Here is a 23133-nt window from a genome sequence, read left to right as displayed (position 1 = left end):
TATGGTGGCATGCACCTATAGTTCTAGCCACTGGGGAGGCTGAAGAGGGAGGATCGCTTGAACCCAGGAGTTTTAGCTTGCAGTGAGCTATGATCGCACCATTGCACTCCATCCTGGGCAACGGAGTGAGATCCCATCTCAAAAAAAAAATTGGATGAGTTCTGATACATTCTGAATTTTATAGATGAAAAAAGGCTCTGCATTTCAGTGAGTTGTCTCAGATCAGGTGCCAGTGAATGGCATGCTTAATATTAGAGCCCAGACCTTTTGATTCCTCTGGGGTTATGGGCAACTGGTTTGGGCTGAGCCTGGGGTGTGGGCCATGGGGAATGGCTGCTTTGGGTACACCTTGAGGGCTGGTAGAAAGAGTAGGAAGAGTTTCTTTTGACTTTAGCCGTTGTATTTCCTAGTGCCGCTGAACAAATGACCATAAACTAAGTGGTGTCAAGCAACAAAGATTTAATATCTTCTAGTTCTGGAGGTCAGAAGTCTGAAATGGCTCTCACTGAGCTGAAGTCAAGGTGTCTGCAGGGCTTGATCATTTCTGGATGCTCTGGGAGGATCTGTTCCTTGCCTTATGCAGTTTCTAGAGGCTACTTACCCTCCTTGGCTTATGCCACTTTACCCCCTTTAAAGCCTGCAGTGGCTGTTGAGTCTTTCTCATACCTCATCATGCTGACACTGACCCTCTTGCCTCTGTCTGCCCCCCTCCCTCTGCTGTGACTGCCTTGGGCCCACCTGGGTAATCCAGGATCATCCCCCAATTTAAAGGTCAGCTGATGAGCAACCTTAATTCCATCTGCACCTTAATTCCCCCTTGCCGTGTAACCTCACGTATTCACAGGTTCTGGGGATTGGGGCATGGATGTCTTTGGGGGCCATTATTCTGCTCACCACAACCACCTTTTTGTAGTTTCATAGGTAGCTGAAATGAAAGCTCTTGTCTTGTATTTTTGCCTTCTAGAGATTTTTGCTGTGAGAATTAATTACCAGTAACAGTTCAATATGGGGGACATTCTGGCTCATGAATCTGAATTACTTGGACTAGTGAAAGAGGTAGGTATATTATATAAAACAGAGGTCACAGAGAAACAGATCTTGCAAACTTGTGTTTTAAAATGCAACAAACTATTTAGTGCCTTGTAATGTTTCTTCTATTGTTATGTTGGAGCTATTTTTCTATTATATAATATTCCATGTATTTACATTTTGGTTTTATAACTAAACAAATCTTAAAGCCACTTAAAAAGTCCCTTGAAAGAAAATTATAAAAGCAATACATGTCCATGGTAAAAGTTTCAAGCACTACAGAAGTGTAAAAAGGAAATTTCCCTCCCAGACTTTTTTCTATGAATAGTAAAAATATATTCACATGCCTGTAGTTTGTTTTACAGAATGGGATGATACATTGTTCTGTAGCTTGCTTTTTATCTGCCAACAATAACATAGCATGAACATCTGCCTATGATCTGCCCTAGACATTTGAATGCCATAGAGTATTTCATAGAGTGGCTGCATCATAATTTTTTTAACTCATTATCTGGTAATGGCCTAGGTTTCCTACACTAAAAGCTTTGACAAGTAGGGCCCAGGCCTCAAACTTTCTGATGCTAAAGAAATGGTTGGCGCTTGCTGCTGCTTAACTGTGTGAGTAACCATCTGCAGGTTGCGAGAGCCACAGGCCTGGAGCAAGGATGAGGCGCCCACCGCGCAAGTGCAGATTTGGAATTCGGTGGTGTGATGGCGAATATATTCTTTTTTAAAAAATTTACATTTAAAAATTTTTTTAGAGACAAGGTCTTGTTCTGCTGCCTAGGCTGGAGTGCAGTGGCATCATCATGGTTCACTGTATGTAGCCTTGAACTCCTGGGCTCAAGCAGTCTTCCTGCCTCAGCTTCCTGGGTAGCTGAGACTACAGGCGTGCACCACCATGCTCAGCTAGGTTTTATTTTAATTTTTGTGGAGACAGGATCTCACTCTGTTGTCCAAGCTGGTCTTGAACTCTTGGCTTCAAGCAGTCCTCCTGCCTCAGCCTCCCAAAGTTCTGGGATTGCAAGCATGAGCCACTGCACCCTGCCTATATGACACATTTTCTTTTAAAAATTTATTTATTTGAGATGGGGTCTCGCTTTGTTGCCCAGGCTGGCCTCAAAGTCCTAGGCTCAAGCGATCCTCCTACCTCAGCCTCCCAAAGTGTTGGGATTACAGGCATGAGCCATGTCACCTGGCCTATACCACTTTTTCTTTTCTTTTTTTTTTTTTGAGATAGAGTCTCACTCTGTCGAGTGCAGTGGCGCTATCTCTGCTCACTGCAACCTCCACCTCCCGGGTTCAAGCGATTCTCCTGCCTCAGCCTCCCGAGTAGCTGGGACTACGGGCACGTGCCACCGTGCCCAGCTAATTTTTGTATTTTTAGTAGAGATGGGGTTTCACCATGTTGGCCAGGCTGGTCTCAAATTCCTGACCTCGTGATCCACTCCCCTCGGCCTCCCAAAGTGCTGGGATTACAGGCGTAAGCCACTGCTTCTGGCTGGTAGTTCTATTTTTATTTTTTTGAGGAACCTCCATATAGTTTTCTGTAATGGCTATACCAATTTACAATCTCACCAACAGTGCACAAGTGTTTCCTTTTCTCCACATCCTTGCCAAGACTTTTTTTGTCTTTTTTGTAATAGCCATTCTGACAGGTGTGAGGTAATTATATCTCTGTGGTTTTGATTTGCATTTTTCTGATTGTTGGTGATGTTAAGTACCTTTTCATGTATCTGTTGGTCTTTTTAATGTCTTCTTTGGATAAATACCTATTCAGATCCTTTGGCTGTTTTTTAATTGGATTATTTGTTTGTTTTGCTGTCGAATTGAATTATTTATTTTTTATAGTATTTAGATTTTGCTGAATTTGAAGACACCTTGAAAACATTTTCAAAAGAATGCAAAATAAAAGGAAAACCATTGTGTAAAACAGTAGGTGGATCTTTCAGAGACTCCAAATCACTGACAATTCAGGTAACATTTTGCTTATTTTTCATCCCTGTAGATAATTCAGGATGCTCCCAACTTGTGGAAAATGCTGCTGTTGGATAGTGCTAGAATAGTTTTTGAGCACTTGCTCAGAGTTACTTTAGATGGCACAAGTGTTTATAGATGAACTAGTAATGTCATTTTAAATCTCTGTACCCTCCCTAGGAAATGTGTGGCCATGTAAGATCTTTCACAAACATTTCTTGGGAAGAAGGAAAAGAAGAAACCATGCAGTGTTTAGGAACTGAGACAATTGTAGCCTTCCTCCTGAGGAGTTTCAGGTTATTAATTCTAGGCACTGGCGATCCAGCAGCGTACAAACAAAATCCAGCCCCTGCCAGCACAGCATTTGCATTCTAGCTTGGGGAGGTTGGAGAGAACAGGGAGCAAGAATGAGACTGACAAGGCGGGTCTGTGAAAGGAAGTCTGAGCAGCTCTGTGAATACCAGTGGGCTGCAGGGGCACAGAGGTTATACAGACCTCAACTCTCAGGGTTAGAAGGGATCTTAAAAATCCTTGGCTGGGCATGGTGGCTGACTCCTTTAATCCCAGCACTTTGGTAGGCTGAGGCAGGAGGATCGCATAAGCCCAGGAGTTTAAGACCAGCCTGTGCAACACAGTAGGACCTTGTTTCTTTTTCTTTTTTTTTTTGAGATGGAGTCTCTCGCTCTGTCACCCAGGCTGGAGTGCAGTGGTACGATCTTGGCTCATCGCCACCTCCACCTCCGGGATTCAAGCGATTCTCCTGCCTCACCCTCCCTAGTAGCTGGGATTACAGGCACATGCTACTGCGTCTGGCTAATTTTTGCATTTTTAGTAGAGATGGGGTTTCACTACGTTGGCCAGGCTAGTCTCGAACTCTTGGCCTCAAGTGATCCACCCACCTTGGCCTCCCAAAAGTGCTGGGATTACAGATGTGAGCCACCACGCCCAGCCGGAACCTCCTTTCTATAAACAGTAAAAATTGGCCAAGCATGGTGGCATGCACCTGCAGTCCCAGCTACTTAGGTGGCTGAGGTAGGAGGATCACTTGAGCTCAGGAAACCGAGGCTGCGTTGAGCCATGATCATACTGCTGCACTCCAGCTATAGTGACAGAGTGAGACCCTGTCTCCAAAAAAATTAAAAGTCATTATTTTAAGCATTATTTGATGTCTCAATCTCATTTGTAATATGCCAGGTAAGTAATCAGTTCACCTAGAATATTTCCATTGACAAGAGACTGTACCATTTCCTAAGACAGCATGTTTCACCTTTGGATGATTTTATTATTTATTTATTTATTTGAGATGGAGTTGTGCTCTGTTGCCCCGGCTGGGGTGCAGTGGCAGGATCTCGGCTTACTGGAACCTCCGCCTCCTGGGTCCAAGCGATTCTCCTGCCTCAGCCTCCCAAGTAGCTGGGATTACAGGCACACACCATCATGCCCAGCTAGTTTTAGTATTTTTAGTGGAGATAGGGTTTCACCAGGTTGGCCAGGCTGGTCTCAAACTCCTGACCTCCGCCTCAGCCTTCCAAAGTGCTGGGATTACAGATGTGAGCCACCACGCCTGGTCTATTTTATTTTTATAATTTAAAAAAAATTATGTGGAGATAGAGTCTTGCTGTGTTTCCCAGGCTGGGGTTACAGGGGTGAGCCACCATGCCAGGCTGGTCTCAAACTCCCAATCTCAAGTGATCCTCCTGCCTCAACCTCCCAAAGCACTGGGATTATAGGCATGAGCCACTGCACCTGGCCTTATTATTTTAACAGATTTTTAAATTTTAACATACCTACTTCCAGAAAAAATTTGAGGCTTGGTTTGCAAGCCCCTTGAGTAGCTGGAGTTCAAGTGGCAGCTACTGCTGGTTTTCTCCTAGTCCTCAACTCCCCAGTGGCCTGGCATGGGTGCTGTTGAGAGAGGGGCACTTTTGAAGTGGCCCATGGAGCTCAAGGCAGGGCTGAACCCTCTGCCTGCTCCCCTTCAGGCCTCTGACCCCTGGATGCTGAGCTGCTGCCTTCCTGTCAACACAGACTCTTCTGTGGATGCTACAGCAGCCAGACCTCCCTGGCACCCCCCACACCTAAAGCAATATGTTCAGAACATAAAAGAATATAGTCATTATTAGAGGTGAAAACAGGTTCTTAGAGTGAAGCGTGTTCCTCAGGAAATGAGCTTCACTCCCCAGCACCTGGCTTCCCTGGTTCTTTCTGGATGAAGAAACCCTACAGGTTGGAAGTATATGTGAGCATCTCTTAATTAAAGCTACCATTTGAGAGGAATATGGCAAATCCTCAATACCTAACTTGCAGAACAGTGAGACTCTTTTGTGAAGTTCACACATGACCAGATGATGTGATGATACAGGGTAAGGCCAACAGGCCCTGTGTCTTGAAGCTTCTTTGCATATCGGGTCCCTCCAGAGGTGGCTGCTGTACACTTTCCGCAGCTGGTTTGTCATCGCATTTCAGCTCCAGCTGCATCTGAGAACACTTAAATGTCTCTTTAGGTCTTTTTAAAAAAATGTGATTAAAGATAACATAAAATGTATCATCTTAACCATTCTTATGTGTACAGTTCAGTAGTGTTAAATGTGTTCACATTGTTGTGAAACATCTCTAGAATTTTTCATTTTACAAACCTGAAACTCTGTCCCCATTTAATAATTCCGCCTTTATCCTCCCCCTAGGCCTTGGCAGCCACTATTCTACTTTCTGTCTATGAACTGGCTACTTTAGATATGTCATATAAATGGAATTATGCAGTATTCGTCTTTCTGTAATTGGCTTATTTCACTCAGCATAATGTCGTCAAAGTTCATTCATGTTGCAATGTATGACAAGATTTCCTTTCCTTTTAAAGGCTGAATAATATTCTGTGACATATATTCACACACACACACACACACACACACACACACACACACAGTTTGTTTATCTATTCTTCTGTTGATGGACACTTGGGTCGCTTCCACCTCTTGGCTATTAAGAATAGTGCTGTTGGGGCTGGGTGTGGTGGCTCATGCCTGTAATCCCAGCACTTTGGGAGGCCGAGGTGGGCAGATCACCTGAGGTCAGGAGTTCAAGCCCAGCCCGGCCAACATGGTGAAACCCCGTCTCTACTAAAAAAAAAAAAAAAATACAAAAATTAGCGGGGCATAGTGGCAGGCGCCTGTAATCCCAGCTACCTAGGAGGCTGAGGCAGGAGAATCACTTGAACCTGGGAGGCAGAGGTTGCAGTAAGCCAAGATCCCACCATTGCACTCCAGCCTGGGGTACAAGAGTGAGACTTCATCTCAAAAAAAAAAAATAGTGCTGCAGTGAACGTGGGTGTGCAAGTATCTCTTTAAGGCCTTGCTTTCTGTTCTTTTGGATGTATACCCAGAAGTATTGCTGGATCATATGGTAGTTCTATTTTTAATTTTTTGAGGAATTGCCAAGCTGTTTTACAAAGTGGTTATACCATTTTCCATTCCCACCAGCAGTACATAAGCGTTCCAGTTTCTCTACGTCCTTGCCAGTGCTTGTTATTTCCTGTGTGTGTTTTTAAAATGCTCGCCATTTTGATGGCTTTGAAGTGATATCTTGTCATAGTTTTGATTTGTATTGCTCTGATGTCTTCAGGTCCATTTTTATATAACTTGAAAGACCTTGAAACTTTCTGATTGTCACAAGCATATCTTTTCTGCTCATCCAATCAACAGCTGTGTCCCCCACTATGGTAGATTTCCCAAATGAAAAATGCCTGGTTTGAATGAAGAAGAGTGGGGAAAAAATTTTAGAAAGAAAAATAAAAAAATATACCTAGAACTGAGGTTCAGCAAAATATGCTAATTGTTAGTGGAACTCAAAAAATAGTGAGTTTCCCCAAGCAGTTTTATGTGTATAGTTCAGTAGTGTTAAGTATGTTTACATTGTTGTGAGGTGTAAGAAGCGTGTGTGTTTACAAGTTACTATTGATGGTGCACACATTTTCTCATCTTGTTGATTCTGCTTTGATCATGGTTTATAGAACATCACCAATATTTTGTGACTGTAAGTTATAATAGCAGATTCTTTTATGTGTGGGTATTATTTTAAGCTCAGGGATCATTTCCAGGTACAGAATATGATTCATGAGTTAGGAAGGATGATAGATGTGATTATAATGACATAGCAAAGGTTTGTGGTTTCAGGTCCACAAATACAGACCTTAGAACAAACTGTAGATGGGCCATTTGACTTGTGGACTCTGCCAAGCCACGTTGATAAAATATCTTTTCTCAAAGCCGTAACATTTCACAAGAGTCTGCACTCACCTCATCCACACAGTCAGGGAGCTCTTGGTCACCTCACTTCTCATGGCAAGGCCCCCTCAGGAATGGGCACAGGGCTTGCTTGGGACCTTGGTAGAGGCGAGCGTGGGGCTGAGCCTGGCCCCACAGCACTTCCCCTGGGAGGATCCCTTCACCTTTGTGGCAGTCATTAACAAGCATGCAGGTCTCTGGTCAGCTTCCCCAAATTCTTCCAAGAAGTGGCTGCATTCAGCTGCTTGTGCTTTGTTTTGGCAACCCTCACCCACAGGCGCTAACAGACTGTCCCTCACCTGTGTCCGGGAGGAACAGAAGAGCCAGCCTTGAGGAGATAGATGCTCATTGTAGGGCTTATTTGAAAAATTCCGAGTTTACTTGAAATGTAACCGGCACCTTCCAGCATAAGGCAGTATTCAGAGACAGTTCTTGATCACATGACATAGTGAACATTTTTGTAATATTCAGATTTGAGGATTCCTTACCAATCAACATCTTTGACTTATGTGTAACCAAACAGTGTTACATTATTTGTTCTCTATACATTTCCATTTTATGTTAGAAAATTTGCTTATAAACAGATAAAACAAGTAATTTTAAAAAATGACAATTATGCAGGAAAATTATCTGTAAACGTTTTTTCTTTCTTTTTTTTTTTTTTTTTCTGAGACAGGGTCTCATTCTGTTGCTTAGGCTGAAATACAGTGGTGCAATCTTAGCTCAGTGCAGCCTCTACCTCCAGGGCTCAGATGGTCCTCCCACCTCAGCCTCCCGGGTAGCTGGGACTACAGGCACATGTCACCACACCCAGCTAATTTTTGTATTTTTTGTAGAGACAGGGTTTCACCATGTTGTCCAGGCTCGTCTTGAACTCCTGGGCTCAAACGATCTGCCCACTTTGGCCTTCCAAAGTGCTGGGATTACAGGTGTGAGCTACCACGCCCGGCCATGTAAACTCACTTTTTTGTTTTGTTTTTGAGATGGAGTCTCACTCTGTTGCCCAGGCTGGAGTACAGTGGTGCAATCTCGGCTCACTCCAACCTCCGCCTCCCGGGTTCAAGCAATTCTCCTGCCTCAGCCTCCAGAGTAGCTGGGATTATAGGCATGCACCACCATGCCTGGCTAATTTTTGTATTTTTAGTAGAGAAAGGGTTTCACCATGTTGGTCAGGCTGGTCTCAAACTCCTGACCTTGTGATCCACCTGCCTTGGCCTCCCAAAGTGCTGGGATTACAGGTGTGAGCCATCTCACCCATAAACTCATTTTTAAAAGTATAAAATAACAATGGCCAATAATGGTGGTAAATAACAATGGTATTGGGTGGGGAAGTGGGGATTCTGTAGAAAATCCAATCTCAGAAACACTGTTGCAGTTGAGCATAAAATGTAAGTACAAACATCTTGGGCATTTGATACAAAAAGAACAGTAGCAGCTGCATTGTTTTGGACTCTTAAGAAGTTATTTGACTTCTGCCTTATACTTAAATCCACAAAATTATGCCACAGGTATTTGTGACAGGTGAGTCAGCTTCCTTGTGAGACAGGTGGCGTGATAATTGCCACCTCCTTTCTCCAGAATTCTTTGAACTAGTGCATGCTAAATCATGACACTGTCATTGTCCCAGGTAGACTCACACAGCTCTGTGGTCAAACGGCACTGAGCCGGTGCTCCTTCCTCCATCTTCAGCATTCTCTGTCGCTGCAGCTGCAGCTGGCAGGCATGGACAGTCACCTTATGGTATATTGGGGTCTGTGGTGGCTTCCTTCAGCTCCATCTCAGCCTGGTGTGCTTCTAGCAATGGGGCAAGTGGCAGCGCTATCTCCCAGGCCCAGGATTGACTGGGTCAGTGTGTGTGGGCTCCCAGCCACTCCAGGATGTGGAGCCGTGCTGTCAGCAACCTTCCGTGCCTGTGAGGTTTGTTCCTGGGAGGCCTGGCTAGACTCGGTCTGGATAGCTTTTGTCAGTTGCACGCTGTGGGTCAGCAGGTCCAAAGGGTGACTTCAGTATATTTATGTGTCCGAGAGTTCTCTGGCCCCAAGTCTTTGTTCTGTGCCTGATTCTTTCATTTCAAAGACCTTAAATGTTTTGTGTGTTCTTTATACTGCCCAGATTAGATATTGCAAAGGTGTGGGAAACCAGGGTTGGTCTGCAGGAATCACAGGCCCAGGAGCTTGAATCCTGTGGGATCTCTATTTTTCTATCCTTTACCTCTGAAAAGGAGTATATGGGAGATCTGTGGCGTTGAGTGGGTTGTGAGAATTTTGGGTGTTGAAATTTACAATGAGGTATAGTCTGATGTCTTCTCCACAGAAGGATCTTGTCGCTGCATTTGACAACGGAGACCAGAAGGTGTTCTTCGATCTGTGGGAGGAGCACATTCCAAGTTCCATCCGAGATGGGGACTCCTTTGCCCAGAAGCTGGAATTCTATCTCCACATCCATTTTGCCATCTATCTTTTGAAGTACTCTGTGGGGAGACCGGTGGGTTTACCTGGTGCTGCGGGTGGGTCTGAGTGGTGTGTTAAGGAACAGTGTTTGCTGTCATTGTCCACATGGGCGTGGATTTCATATGTGGCTGTGCTGTCATAATGCTTACAAGGTACAGGCATCCTCTGTCCTGGTGAGTGATTTTCTACTGTATTCCCAGCAGTTTATGTTCTAATTTCTATGGAGATTTAATAATTTCTGTAATCAAAGCTATATTGTTTTCCTAAATACCTCAAGTTTTTGAAACCTCATCAAAATAAAGTTTATTTGGCAACTTAGTATGTAGGCGTGTATGTCTAAGAGAACACATATTTCAGCTGCATATTAGACCCTATATTAGAACATAAATTTATTTACTTATTTATTGTAGAGAAAGGGTCTTGCTATGTTGCCCAGGCTGGTTTTGAACTCCTGGGCTCAAACAGTCCTCTCACCTTGGCCTCCCAAAGTGCTGGGATTACAGGCATGAGCCACTGTGTCTGGCCAGAACACACATTTAAACTTAAGTAGTGGAAAAGAGTACATCTCTTTATGGAAAGTTCTTTTGAGTGATAGGTTGAATTTAGCATCTGCAGTCCTTTCCCAGATGGGGCTGGAGATGGGAAGAGAGGAGAGGGCTGAAATGTGAAGCTGCTGCGGTGGCTGAGCTTTGAGTGCAGAGTAAATGACAGAAGGGCAGCAGAGGCAAGCTGGCATTTGACCCTGTGCATTAATTACTGCCCTGTGGACCAAGGTGAACACATGAGAATGTCAGAACACCAAAGGTGGGGACAGTGGCAGAGGGAGCAGCAGGACCGTACATTGTCGTAGCTGTTGTTGGAAGGCTGTTCCTCAGGTTATCACTCTTGCAGGGAAGATCACAGGAGATTTTCATTTTCTGTTTGTATTTCTGTTTAAGTCTGGGGGTCAAAAGAGGGCTCATGGTATAGGTCAACTGAGATGTGTTTGTAAGAACAGGCTTAGTCTATGTACGAGACTGTGAAGGCCATGATTGGTAGAGCCAGTGTGGGAGCAAAGCCCCACATTCACCTCCTCTGGTTTTCTCATTGAGGGCCAAGAGGAGATAGAAGCCATAAGAGGGGAACTGACTTGCCTGGGATATACATGGAATAGTGACACGGAGCGAGCCCAGGCCTTAGCACAAGAAAGGAAGGGAGTGACTTGGAAGCTTCTGTTTCCAACACCATAAAGAAATGCCTGTTAACCTTTAGAAACCACTCCTGCTGGAGGCATGGGAATGCAGACAGATACTTATTTATATCTGAAAAGTAGAAGCAGTGTGTCTATGTAATAATGGGGAAACTAGTTAAATAAATGTGATAGACAAGATGAGGTTTTGTCCTGCCATTAAAAATGTTTATGAAGAATTTTAAGGACATGAGAAAATGGCAATAATAAAGTTAAAAAGCAGCATATTGAACTGTATATATAGTTCTCTGATCTTCCTGACATAGTTTCATTAGGGGGAAATTTAGGGTGGATGGTAGAATTCTAGAGACAATGCACCTGCCAGGCTAGATAGGGGATGCCAACGACACGATTGGGACAGAAGGAGCCTCAGAGAGAGAATGGGGTGAGCAGATAGACTGGGAATTGAGCTGGAGACCTCAAACAAGTGTTTTCCCTTCTTCTAGGACAAAGAGGAGCTGGATGAAAAGATTTCTTACTTCAAAACCTACCTGGAGACCAAAGGGGCAGCCTTGAGCCAGACCACAGAGTTTCTTCCTTTCTATGCCCTTCCTTTTGTTCCCAACCCTATGGTGCACCCCTCATTTAAAGAACTCTTCCAGGTAAGTGTCAGCTTTTAACTCTTGTGTCAGATCCTAGGTGACATTGTGGTTTTACCTTCTATGTGCTGGGGGCTTCTGAATGATGCTTTAAAAAACTAAAATTTTCTTACATTATTATTATTTTCAGTTGTAACCATAATTTGTTTAGTCAGTCTCCTATTGGATGGTTAGGTTTGGTTTTTGCCATCCTATACTAGCCGTGGTTTGCAACTTGTACATACATTAAATCTGAAAGAGTTACAGTAATTAACACTTTGTAATAGCAAAAACTAGGAACAACCCAATTGTACACCAACAAGAGCATGCATAAATAGATAATGTTATATTCACACAATGGAATATTGTACATCAATGAGAATGAATGAACGAAATTACACATTGATGAAATCTTAAGCCAGATACAAGAGAGGACGTGTTATGTGATTCCCTTTATATATACATCAAAGCAAACAAAAGTAGTTTTTAGGCATATGTGTACCAGTGTTAAAATGTTACAGAAAGTTGGCTGGGCACAGTGGCTCACGCCTGTAATCCCAGCACTTTGGGAGGCCGAGGTGGGTGCATCACTTGAGGCCAGGAGTTCGAGACCAGCCTGGCCAACATGGGGAGACCCTGTCTCTACTAAAAGTACAAAAATTAGCCAGGCGTGGTGGCACGTGCCTGTAATTCCAGCTACTCAGGAGGCTGAGGCAGAAGAGTTGCTCAAACCCGGGAGGTGAAGGTTGCAGTGAACCAAGAGTGGCACTGCACTCCATCCTGGGCAACAGAGTGAGACCTTGTCTCAAAAAAAAAAAAAAAAAAATTACAGAAAGCAAGGATTCTCACCTGCTCAAATGGCAACTTAAAAATTTTTACATTATCACACACAGAATTGACTTTTCAGGATGTATAGTTCTATGAATTGTAACACACATATGTTTTGTTTATTTGTTTGGTTGGTTTTGTCGCCCAGGCTGGAGTATAGTGGCGCGATCTCGGCTCACTGCAACCTCTGCCTCCTGGGTTCAAGCGATTCTCTTGCCTCAGCCTCCTCAGTTTAGCTGGGGCTACAGGTGCGCACCACCACACCTGGCTAACTGTTGTATTTTTAGTAGAGACGGGGTTTCACCATGTTGGCCAGGCTGGTCTTGAACTCCTGACCTCAGGTGATCCGCCTGCCTCGGCCTCCCAAAGTGCTAGGATTACAAGCGTGAGCCACCGCGCCTTGTTTGTTTGCTTTTTGGAGACAGAGTCTCATTCTGTCACCCAGGTCACTCTGTCACTCAACAGCAACTGATGGAATTCTCCCAAATCCCAGTACATTTCAGCATCCCATTCAGTTGTAATTCTGTAAAACAACTTTCAATGGCAACAAAAGCCAAAATTGACAGATGGGATCTCATTAAACTAAGGAGCTTCTGCACAGCAAAAGAAGCTACCATCAGAGTGAACAGGCAACCTACAGAATGGGAGAAAATTTTTGCAACCTACTTGTCTGACAAAGGGCTAATATTCAGAATCTACAATGAACTCAAACAAATTTACAAGAAAAAAACAAACAACCCTATCAAAAAGTGGGCAAAGGACATGAACAGACACATCTCAAAAGAAGACATTTATGCAGCCAAAAAACACATGCAAAAATGCTCATCATCACTGGCCATCACAGAAATGTAAATCAAAACCACAATGAGATACCATCTCACACCAGTTAGAATGGCCATCATTAAAAAGTCAGGAAACAACAGGTGCTGGAGAGGATGTGGAGAAATAGGAACACTTTTACACTGTTGGTGGGACTGTAAACTAGTTCAACCATTGTGGAAGTCAGTGTGGCGATTCCTCAGGGATCTAGAACTAGAAATACCATTTGACCCAGCCATCCCATTACTGGGTATATACCCAAAGGACTATAAATCATGCTGCTATAAAGACACATGCACACGTATGTTTATTGCGGCACTATTCACAATAGCAAAGACTTGGAACCAACCCAAATGTCCAACAACAATAGACTGGATTAAGAAAATGTGGCACATATACACCATGGAATACTATGCAGCCATAAAAAATGATGAGTTCATGTCCTTTTTAGGGACATGGATGAAACTGGAAACCATCATTCTCAGTAAACTATCGCAAGGACAAAAAACCAAACACCGCATGTTCTCACTCATAGGTGGGAATTGAACAATGAGAACTCATGGACACAGGAAGGGGAACATCACACTCCGGGACTGTTGTGGGGTGGGGGGAGGGGGGAGGGACAGCATTAGGAGATATACCTAATGCTAAATGACGAGTTAATGGGTGCAGCAAACCAACATGGCACATGGATACATATGTAACAAGCCTGCACATTGTGCATGTGTACCTAAAACCTAAAGTATAAAAAAAAAAAAAAAAAAAACTTTCATCCCTCCTGAATAGTAACTGCTAAACTGAAGGTTACTTAGTTGACTGCTTTCATTAAAGCAGGCCTTTTGTAGAGTAGCCCAAGTTGAAATTTTTGCTGTTTTTTCTTGATAATTCTAGATTTAGTTTTACCTACTTCCTCTCCCAGAAGGTTGAAGAAAAAAGTGGTTAAGAATGTGATTAAATTTGGAAGAGTTCAGATGTCTTGGAGGATTAAAACAAAGAAAATAATAAAAATACATTTAAAAAAATTAAAAATTAAATTTAAAAATTTCTAAAAATAAATATTTTGGGAAGGGGATGGTAGATTTTCTCACAGTGAGACTTCTGTTCCTGAGTATTCTGTTCGTGAATATTCTGGCATAGTGGCATAGATAAAGCTTGGATCCAGGTGGCGGTAGAGCTGGCAGAATCGGGGATGGGGCCTAGCAGAGGCTGCGGCTGGCAGCTTGACTCACTCAGATTTGGTGTTCCAAGGTGGAGTTCAGCTTCTGGTGGTTTCAGGAATTTAATGACCTTCCGTATTCATGGAGATTCATTTTATTCCATTTTTTTCTTTTGTTAGTCTTCATATGTTCTTTTAATGGTAATCACAGATAGTATGTATGTATACATAATAAAGTCAGTTTTTTGTTTTCTGTTTTTTTTTGTTTTTTTTTTTTGAGATGGAGTTTCACTCTTGTCACCCGGGCTGGAGTGCAATGGCTTGATCTTGGCTCACTGCAACCTCCACCTCCCGGGTACAAGCAATTCTCCTGCCTCAGGCTCCTGAGTAGCTGGGATTATAGGCACGCATCACCGTGTCTGGCTACTTTTTGTATTTTTAGTAGAGACGGGTTTTCTCCATGTTGGCCAGGCTGGTCTCAAACTCCTGACCTTAGGTGACCCGCCTGCCTCAGCCTCCCAACGTGCTAGGATTACACGTATGAGCCATCACTCCCAGCCATAAAGTCTAAATTTAATCTTTATTTTCTTCCAGAACATTCAAGGAACTCAGAATGCATTAACTTCATTCATCCCCTTCGCGATTTATGTCGTTTTTTTTTGTTTTTTTTTTGTCAAGTATCTTAGTTATATATTTTAAATGTACAAATTAGGAAGTTTTACTATTTTATGCAATCAGTGTGTGTAGATTTTCCCTTATAGCTACCAGTATTTTTATTCATCATTCCATCTTGTGTTAACGACCTTCCATCTGGGATAGTTGTCTCCTCTTATTTAAGTACATGTCTTTAAAACCCCCTTTCCTTGAAGATCTCTTCTTTCAGTTCTTGTTTGACTGCAGTGTCTTTATTGCTTTCTCAGATAGGATTAGAATACCGGGTTTACAGTTATTGTCTCTTACTACATTGAAGATACAAATCCTAGCTGGATTGCATCATTTCCTAGCTCGCATTCCTGCTATTTTGAAGTTGGCTGTCAGTCTAATTGCCATTCCTTTGAAGGTGATCAATCTCTTTTCTCTGGCCTCTGGGTTTGTATCATTTCCCTACAGTGTTTCTAGGGATAGATTTCTATTTTTACTTGAGATTTATTGGGTTTCCTGGATGTGAAGTTTTGTGTCTTTCAACAACTCTGAAAAATTCTCAATTAGTATCTCTTTGTATATTATCATTCTCTTTATTATCTCCTAGATATCTGACTAAATGTATATTAGACTTACTATATTCTCCATGTCTTTTTCTTCATTAAAAAAATTGTAAAATACACATAACATAAAATTTACCATTTTGAAATTTTTTTTTTTTTTTTTTTATTAAAGAGATGGGGTCTCACTCTATCCCCCAGGCTGGAGTGCATGATTATAGCTCACTACAGCCTTGACCTCCTGGGCTCAAGTGATCCTCCCACTTCAGCCTCCTGAGTAGCTAAGCTATAGGCGTGCGCCACCACCATTTTGACCATTTCTGAGGGTTCAGCTGAGTAGTGCTAAGAACGTGCACATCATTGTGCTCGCCATACCTTTTAACATCTTATGTTTTTCTTCTCTTAATCTCTCTGGCTGTATTCTGGGTGATCTCTTCACATCTGCCTTCCAGTTCACAAACTCACCCTCCAGCTATGTTTAGTCTGTTCTTTAACCTTTTCATTGAATTTGTAATTTCAGTTAACTCTTTTTTTATAAGTTTATTTTTTTGTTGTTTATTGAAATTGCTGAGACATTTTTACAGTCTCTCATTCCTTCCTGTCTTTTATTTCTTTAATACATTAAAACTTTAGGCCAGGTGCAGTGGCTTACACCTCTAATCCTAGCAGTTTGGAAGGCCAAGGTGGGCAGATCACTTGAGGTCAGGAGTTCCAGACCAGCCTGGCCAACGTGGTGAAACCCTGTCTCTACTAAAAATACAAAAATTAGCCGGGCATGGTGGCTAATGCCTGTAATCCTAGCTACTCCGGAGGCTGAGGCAGGAAAATCTCTTGAACCCGGGAGGCGGAGGTTGGAGCGAGCCGAGATCACACCACTGCACTCCAGCCTGGGTGACAGAGCAAGACCCCGTCTCAAAAAAAAAAAAAAAAAAAAAAAAAAATTCCTTGGCTTCCTTACTCTAATTTTCCTCCTGTCTCTGACCTCCTGTTCGTTTAACAAATCGAGCCACTACGCCCAGCTTGGAAATGTTCTTGTTCTCAGAGTTGAAAGCACAGAAAAAATAAGAATGGTCAAGAAAAAATAGGTGACTCATGTCCAAAGAGGCTTTATTTCAGTCTCATCCCTGTCATTAGCAGAGCATCATAAAGTAAGTAATTACATTGAAAATACATATTTGTTGGTTATACAAAATAGTAATCAACAATAGAGCAATCTAACTGGAAGTCTGCCTGTCCCAAGCATTTTGTTTTGTTTGTTTTTTGAGACATAGCAGTCCTTTCCTGAGATTCTTCTCTGTGTGGTTGAGCATAGACCACCTTGAGTTGTAGCACCTGGGTGATTTCCCTAGGGCTGCCCTGACAAAGTACCACAGGCCAGATGCCTTAAGACAGTAGACATTCATTGTCTTACAGTTCTGGAGGCTACAAATCTGAAATCAAGGTGTTGGCAGGGCTATGCTGTCCCTGAATCCTAGGGGAGGAGCCTTCCTTTCCCCTCCCAGCTTCTGGTAGCCCCATGTGTTCTGTGACTGTGGCAGCATCATTCCAGTCTCTGTCTCCATCGTCACTTGGCCGTCTTCCTTCTGTGTCTGGGTCTAAATTTTCTTGTTTTTGTAAGGACATATTGAATTAAGATCATATTGGATTAAGGACCCACCCTACTCCAGTGTGACCTTATCTTTAATTACATCTGCAATATCCCAATGACCTCATGTTCTGAGGTACCAGGGGTTAGGACTTCAACGTGTATTTTGAGGGAACACAGTTCAATCCATGATAACACACACCGTATAAACAAAGTTATCATGCAGTATCAGGGAATTACACATTTTTTTTTTAAATATAAGAACTCTCTGGTCGGGTATGGTGGTTCATGCCTGTAATCCCAGCACTTTGGAAGGCCAAGGCAGGTGGATCACTTGAGGCTTCGAGACCAGCCTGGCCAACATGGTGAAACCCTGTCTCTACCAAAAAAAAAAAAAAATTAGCCAGGCTTGGCGACCCTCGCCTGTAATGCCAGCTACTCAACAGACTGAGGCAGGAGAGTTGCTTGAACCTTGGAGGTGGAGGTTGTAGTAAGCATAGATCAAGCCACTGCACTCCAGCCTGGGTGACAAAGCAAGACTCTGTCTCAAAAAAAAAAAAAAGAACTTTCTGCTCATCTGGCAGTATTTTTTCCAGAAATCAGATGACATACTGGCTAGAATGATTGGGGGGGGGTGGGAGGCATGGAAGAGGATACAGAGCTGGAGAGGCAGAGACAGTGGGGAAGGATGGAAAGGTCTGAGGGCCATGGGGCAGCATCCAAGAGGATGGTGGGTATGAATTTTTAGTGGCTTAGCTGCTTTTTTGTGGAACTTCTTGGTTTGGGTGGAAGATATTTCTGTATAAAGAGTGTAAGGAAAATTGTCCTAAGACAAAGATTGTTACTTGTTATGTTTTTTCTTATTTAAGTCATTAATTTTTTCTTCTTAATGAGCATTATTTGAGATAAATAATTTATTTTTAAAGGACAAATCATGCTAAGACTATATCATAATTCTTGACATGATGGGGTATTTGTGGCAGAAAATAGCTTCTGTCCTTTTTTCTTATCTAGACGAGGTTTGTGGAAATGAGTCCCTTTCTCAGGGAGACTCTCAGTAACTTAGTGATAATTGTTTATGTTACGCCTCCCAGTGCTGTGCATGCCTAGACTGTACTGAACTATTTTTGGTATGCAGCCTAATAAGGTTCCTTGTCACGACTGTGTTTAAATCACATGAAATACTCAAATCATGTTCAGGGTTATTTTTTCCCTGTTTATGAAAGAACTCTATTTTTTCTTCCTACTGTGGGCACTTGAATCTTCTATAAATGAGTTGGTCAGATGTCCTAAAACTTGTTTTTCACAGCCTCACATCACTGGCATTTTGCTTTTGGTTTCAATCACTGTGCAGAGTTTTTTAGCCTAATGACCTCAACTTGATGATACTGTTGGTACTTAGTAATCTAATGTTTGTATTTTTGTTCCCTTGTTTTTTTCTTTAGGATTCCTGGACTCCAGAGTTAAAGTTGAAGTTGGAAAAGTTTCTAGCTTTAATATTTAAAGCCAGCAACACGCCAAAGCTTTTAACAATATATGTATCCTTTTGAAGCAAATAGAGACCACGTATGGTTTTAGAGCAGATTTTAGTTAGAGTAGCACACTGGCTTAGATTGCCTCATTAAATCGGGATAATGAATAGTGTTGCTTTCATACTTACAAGGTCAATGAATCATTAGTGGCAGGGCCTATAGAGATCAACTTCTATATCATTGGATCTCTGAGACTTTCTTTTTGGCTGGGTCTTATTTTGATGTCACGTGGCTAGAAGTTGTCTTGGTATAAAAGAAAGTTTGTCTTCTTGTAAAAGAATTCCTTGGGATAATCGTCCCTTTGCAGAATGTCACTTAACCACTTTTAAGGCCTTCAGGCCATGGCATATGGATCGGGTGACCATCTAACTTGTCATTCAAATTGGGACTTCTTTTTGGCTTGGTGTTGTTTTGAGACAGAGTCTCGCTCTGTCACCCAGGCTGGAGTGCAATGGCGCGATCTCGGCTCACTGCAAGTTCCGCCTCCCGGGTTCACGCCATTCTCCTGCCTCAGCCTCTCTGAGTAGCTGGGACTACAGGCGCCCGCCACCACGCCCGGCTAATTTTTTGTATTTTTAGTAGAGACGGGGTCTCACCGTGGTCTCGATCTCCTGACCTCGTGATCCGCCCGCCTCGGCCTCCCAAAGTGCTGGGATTACAAGCGTGAGCCACCGCGCCCGGCCTGGGACTTCTTTTTAAATTACTTTATTGAGGTGTAAATTTACATACCATAAAATCTACCCATGGTAAGTGTACAATTTAATGCTTTTTGGCAAACGTACAGAGCTGTGCAGTATCACCACAGTCCGGTTCAAACTAGGACACTTTTGAGAGTAAAAAGGGTCACTAACTGGACAAAGTACCAGGGTGACAGGTATAAATAGAGCCTGTTTCAGGAAGAGCAGAACATTAGGTCACCCAACCCATGGAAGACTAATTTCCCAAAGGTTATTAGTTTTTAAAGACAAGTATCTCCTTTTATTTGGAATAAAAATGTATCCAAAGTTATTTCATAACAAGAACATAATGTTTTGAATGGTAAAATTGGTCATTGTTTTGTTTAGTTTCATGAAAAATTTAGGCTACTTTGCCGCGTAATACCTTCTGCTTCCTTTCTAACTCCAAAGCATTTGACTTTCTTGACCTAACTGAGGTTTTATTTGTCACTAGGATTCCATGCCACGTTTCTACTTGAGCTTCCTAAGCCTTCCCTGTTGCCTGCATTCAAATTCCTTAGCCTGGCCTGAGCCAAACAGACTGATCTACAGCTCTCCCCTCTCTTTATATCCTTAACCTTTTGTTTAAATTCTTCTCTTTACCTACATACCACGATGTTTGCATATCCAAACCTTTTTCTTCCTAGAGTTCCATATACAGTGATTTTCAATGAAACTAGAACTTTTCCAACTTGACTTATAATTATTTGAACACGCTTTAAAAAAGTATTTATCAGCTTAATTTTTTTTTTTTTTTTGATACTGCTCCTTGTGGAACAGGGCTACCCCATAGGCAGTGTGCCCAGGGTAGCTCAGCTTAATAATTATGGGTGCCAATATGTTAAGAATCTAATCAAAATGATTTACATGGTAAATTATGTTAGTTATATTAATAATATATTAGTATACTCAAAACAGTACTTGATTGGGCTCTGTGGCTCACACCTGTAATCCCAGCACTTTGGGAGGCTAAGGCGGGAGGATCACTTGAGCCCAGGAATTTGAGCCCAGTGTGGGCAACATGGCGAAACCCCATCTCTGCAAAAAGTACAAAAAGTTAGCTGGGCATGGTAGCATCCATATGACTATAGTCCCAGCTATTTGGGGGAGACAGGTGGGCGAATCACCTGAGCCTGGGAAGTTGAGGCTGCATTGAGCTGTGTATTTTGCCATTGAACTTCAGCCTGGGCAACATAGTGAGACCCTGTATCAAAAAAGAATAAAAAAAACATAGTACCTACTTTTAGGAAGAGTATGAAGATAGAGTTAATACATATAACTTGTGTGAAACAGTCCAGTATATAGTAAGTGCTTGATAACTGTTAGCTGTTGGCATTAGAGTTTTTAAGTACTTGTCACCTTTCATCCTGTTCCACATGGTTTGAAGCATATGCTGAAATATAGCAGGTAACTATTTACATTCTAATATTTCCCTTGTTACATGAAAATACTTGTAGTTCAGTTCAGTACATTAAGCTTCTACTATGAGTCAAATATTGTTCTAGGATTTAGGGATATAAAGAAAAGGCAAAGATGTAATTCTCTTAGCCAAACTGGAGCTTTGAACAATAAAATAGGAGTCTGTGAGGCAAACAGAGGAGGGATGGGAATTACAGGTAGAAGGAACAGCCTGTATAAAGGCACTGAGACAGTGCCTGGGAAACTGAAATAATTTAATATTACTGGAGCAGAGTATTGACATAGACAAACTCAGAGACTAGGCAGGGCCTAGGTCATAAAGGTTTATGCCAAGTCCTATAAGGAATAAGGAGCCTTTGAAGCATTTTAAGTAAGAGAATAACAGTTGTATTTGCAAAAAATCACTTTTTACTTCCTGATTATAAAATCAACTATATTCCTTATAGAAAATTTGGAAAGTACAGAAAGGTGTTTAATACAGACATATACCCAAATTGTAATAAATGTAGGTACATGTATGTGTGTGTATATTTCTATGCATTTTTATCAAAGGAAGAGAACATCTTCCCATATCATTAAATAGCCTTCAAAAGCAGGTTAAGTTCCCTCATAGGTTTAAACATAGAGTTACCACATGACTCAGGAATTGGTCCTGGCTGTACACCCAAGAGCTATATACCCTAGCTATATACCCAAGAGAAATGAAAACAGACATATGTCCACACAACAACCTGTACACGAATGTTCATAGTAACATTATTCATAATAGCCAAAAAAATGCAAACAACCCAAATGTCTATCATCTTATGAATGGATAAACAAACTGTGGTGTTATCCAAATGATGGAATATCATTTGATATCATCCAGCCATAAAAAGGAATGAAGCACTGATTCATGCTGTAACATGAATGATCCTTGAAAGCATTATGCTAACTGAAAGAAGCCAGTGGCAGGGACCAGGTATTATATGACTCTATTCATAAAATGTCCAAAAGAGGCAAATCTGGAGAGACAGAAAGTATATTAGTGGTTGCCAGGGGCTGGGGAGAGCAGGGAAAATGGGAGTAACTGCCAGTGAGTACAGGGTTTTTTTTGGAGGATGATGAAAATGTTCTAAAATTGATTGTAGTGATGGTTGCATAACTCTGAAAATACTGAAAACCATTGAAATATACACATTGATTGTTGATTGATTGATTGATTGATTGAGTCAGAATTTTACTCTTGTCGCCCAGGCTGGAGTGAAATGGCATGATCTTGGCTCACTGCAACCTCCGCCTCCCAGGTTCAAGCGATTCTGCTACCTCAGCCTCCCGAGTAACTGGGATTACAGGCACCTGCTACCATACCCGGCTGATTTTTGCATTTTTAGCAGAGACAGGGTTTTGCCATGTTGGCCAGGCTGGTCTCAAACTCCTGATCTCAGGTAATCCACCCGCCTCAGCCTCCCAAATTGCTGGGATTACAGGCGTGAGGCACCACACCAGCCTGAAAGGTATACTTTAAATAGGTAAATTATACAGTATGTGAATAAAGCTATTACCAAAATATTAAGGAAAAGTTTAAGACAAATTAAGGGAAAAGAAACATGTTAAGTAACTGCCTTCAGCCATGCAGCCAGACCTGTGGGAACTGCAATTGAAACCCAGGCAGTCTGGCTCCAGAGTCCGTGGTCTTAGCAACACTGTGCTATGCTGTTTTCACCTCAATATCAATTTCCTTAGGATAAAGCTTTGAATTGAAGTTAAATTATGTATAAAATCAGATTTGCATTTTTAGTTGGCTTGGTAGCAGTGGGGAAGGGCTTTGGAAGGGGATAGGAAGGGGATAGGAGGCTATTGAAATAGTGCAAGACTTGAATTCAGACAGTGATAATTGAGATGGGGAGAAGAGGACTTATTTGGGAGTGAGTCAGGCAAGTATGGAGAAGTTGCTTAGCTATTTATAGCAACAGTTGGAGCTGGCCCTCCCAGCTCCGAGAACTCTGTTTCACCATGCTGAGGTGCTTTCTCACAATGGCCACAGGATGTCCGACACCCCAAGTACCGTTCCCTGAATGCCTGTTTTCCTGAACTTCTTTTTCATCCCGGAAGGAGAATGGACAAAGTAACAAAGGTAAATCATCTAGATTTAAATTTGTCTAAAAACAACTTTGCCAGTTCAGATTTTAAGTAGTAAGATCAGCGCAAAGGTGGAAAGAATTCGTGATTTTGGCTTTAAGAGTCTAGATATTTATGAAAAGCTTTGCAGTCATAGTGATCTGCAGTTCCTTGAGGCCCATTTTCAGGAGGGCTGGTACTGTCAGCTTCGTCTTGCATGTCAGATAGCTAAGC

The 23133-nt window shown here is 42.2% G+C and overlaps 1 protein-coding gene across 6 annotated transcripts in view; it reads left to right on the top strand.

Moving 5' to 3' along the window:
- The window catches only part of ARMC9 (armadillo repeat containing 9), a 168847-nt gene that overhangs the window by 6558 nt on the left and 139156 nt on the right, over positions 1-23133 (top strand). For 5 of the 6 annotated variants that reach the window (XM_032753920.2, XM_032753916.2, XM_058437390.1 and 2 more), the window contains exons 2-7: positions 965-1056; positions 2881-3006; positions 9600-9770; positions 11411-11566; positions 18578-18670; positions 22894-22915. In XM_032753920.2, coding sequence (XP_032609811.1) covers positions 1006-1056; positions 2881-3006; positions 9600-9770; positions 11411-11566; positions 18578-18670; positions 22894-22915 — 619 coding nt within the window. In that variant the 5' untranslated portion in view covers positions 965-1005. The remainder of the gene's footprint in view (positions 1-964; positions 1057-2880; positions 3007-9599; positions 9771-11410; positions 11567-18577; positions 18671-22893; positions 22916-23133) is intronic. The other variant, XM_058437383.1, reaches the window with a different exon arrangement.

This window comes from Hylobates moloch, unplaced genomic scaffold, assembly GCF_009828535.3.
Source record: "Hylobates moloch isolate HMO894 unplaced genomic scaffold, HMol_V3 SCAFFOLD_1, whole genome shotgun sequence".
NCBI classification, from domain to species: domain Eukaryota; kingdom Metazoa; phylum Chordata; class Mammalia; order Primates; family Hylobatidae; genus Hylobates; species Hylobates moloch.
This window is presented reverse-complemented; position numbering and strand designations above follow the sequence as displayed.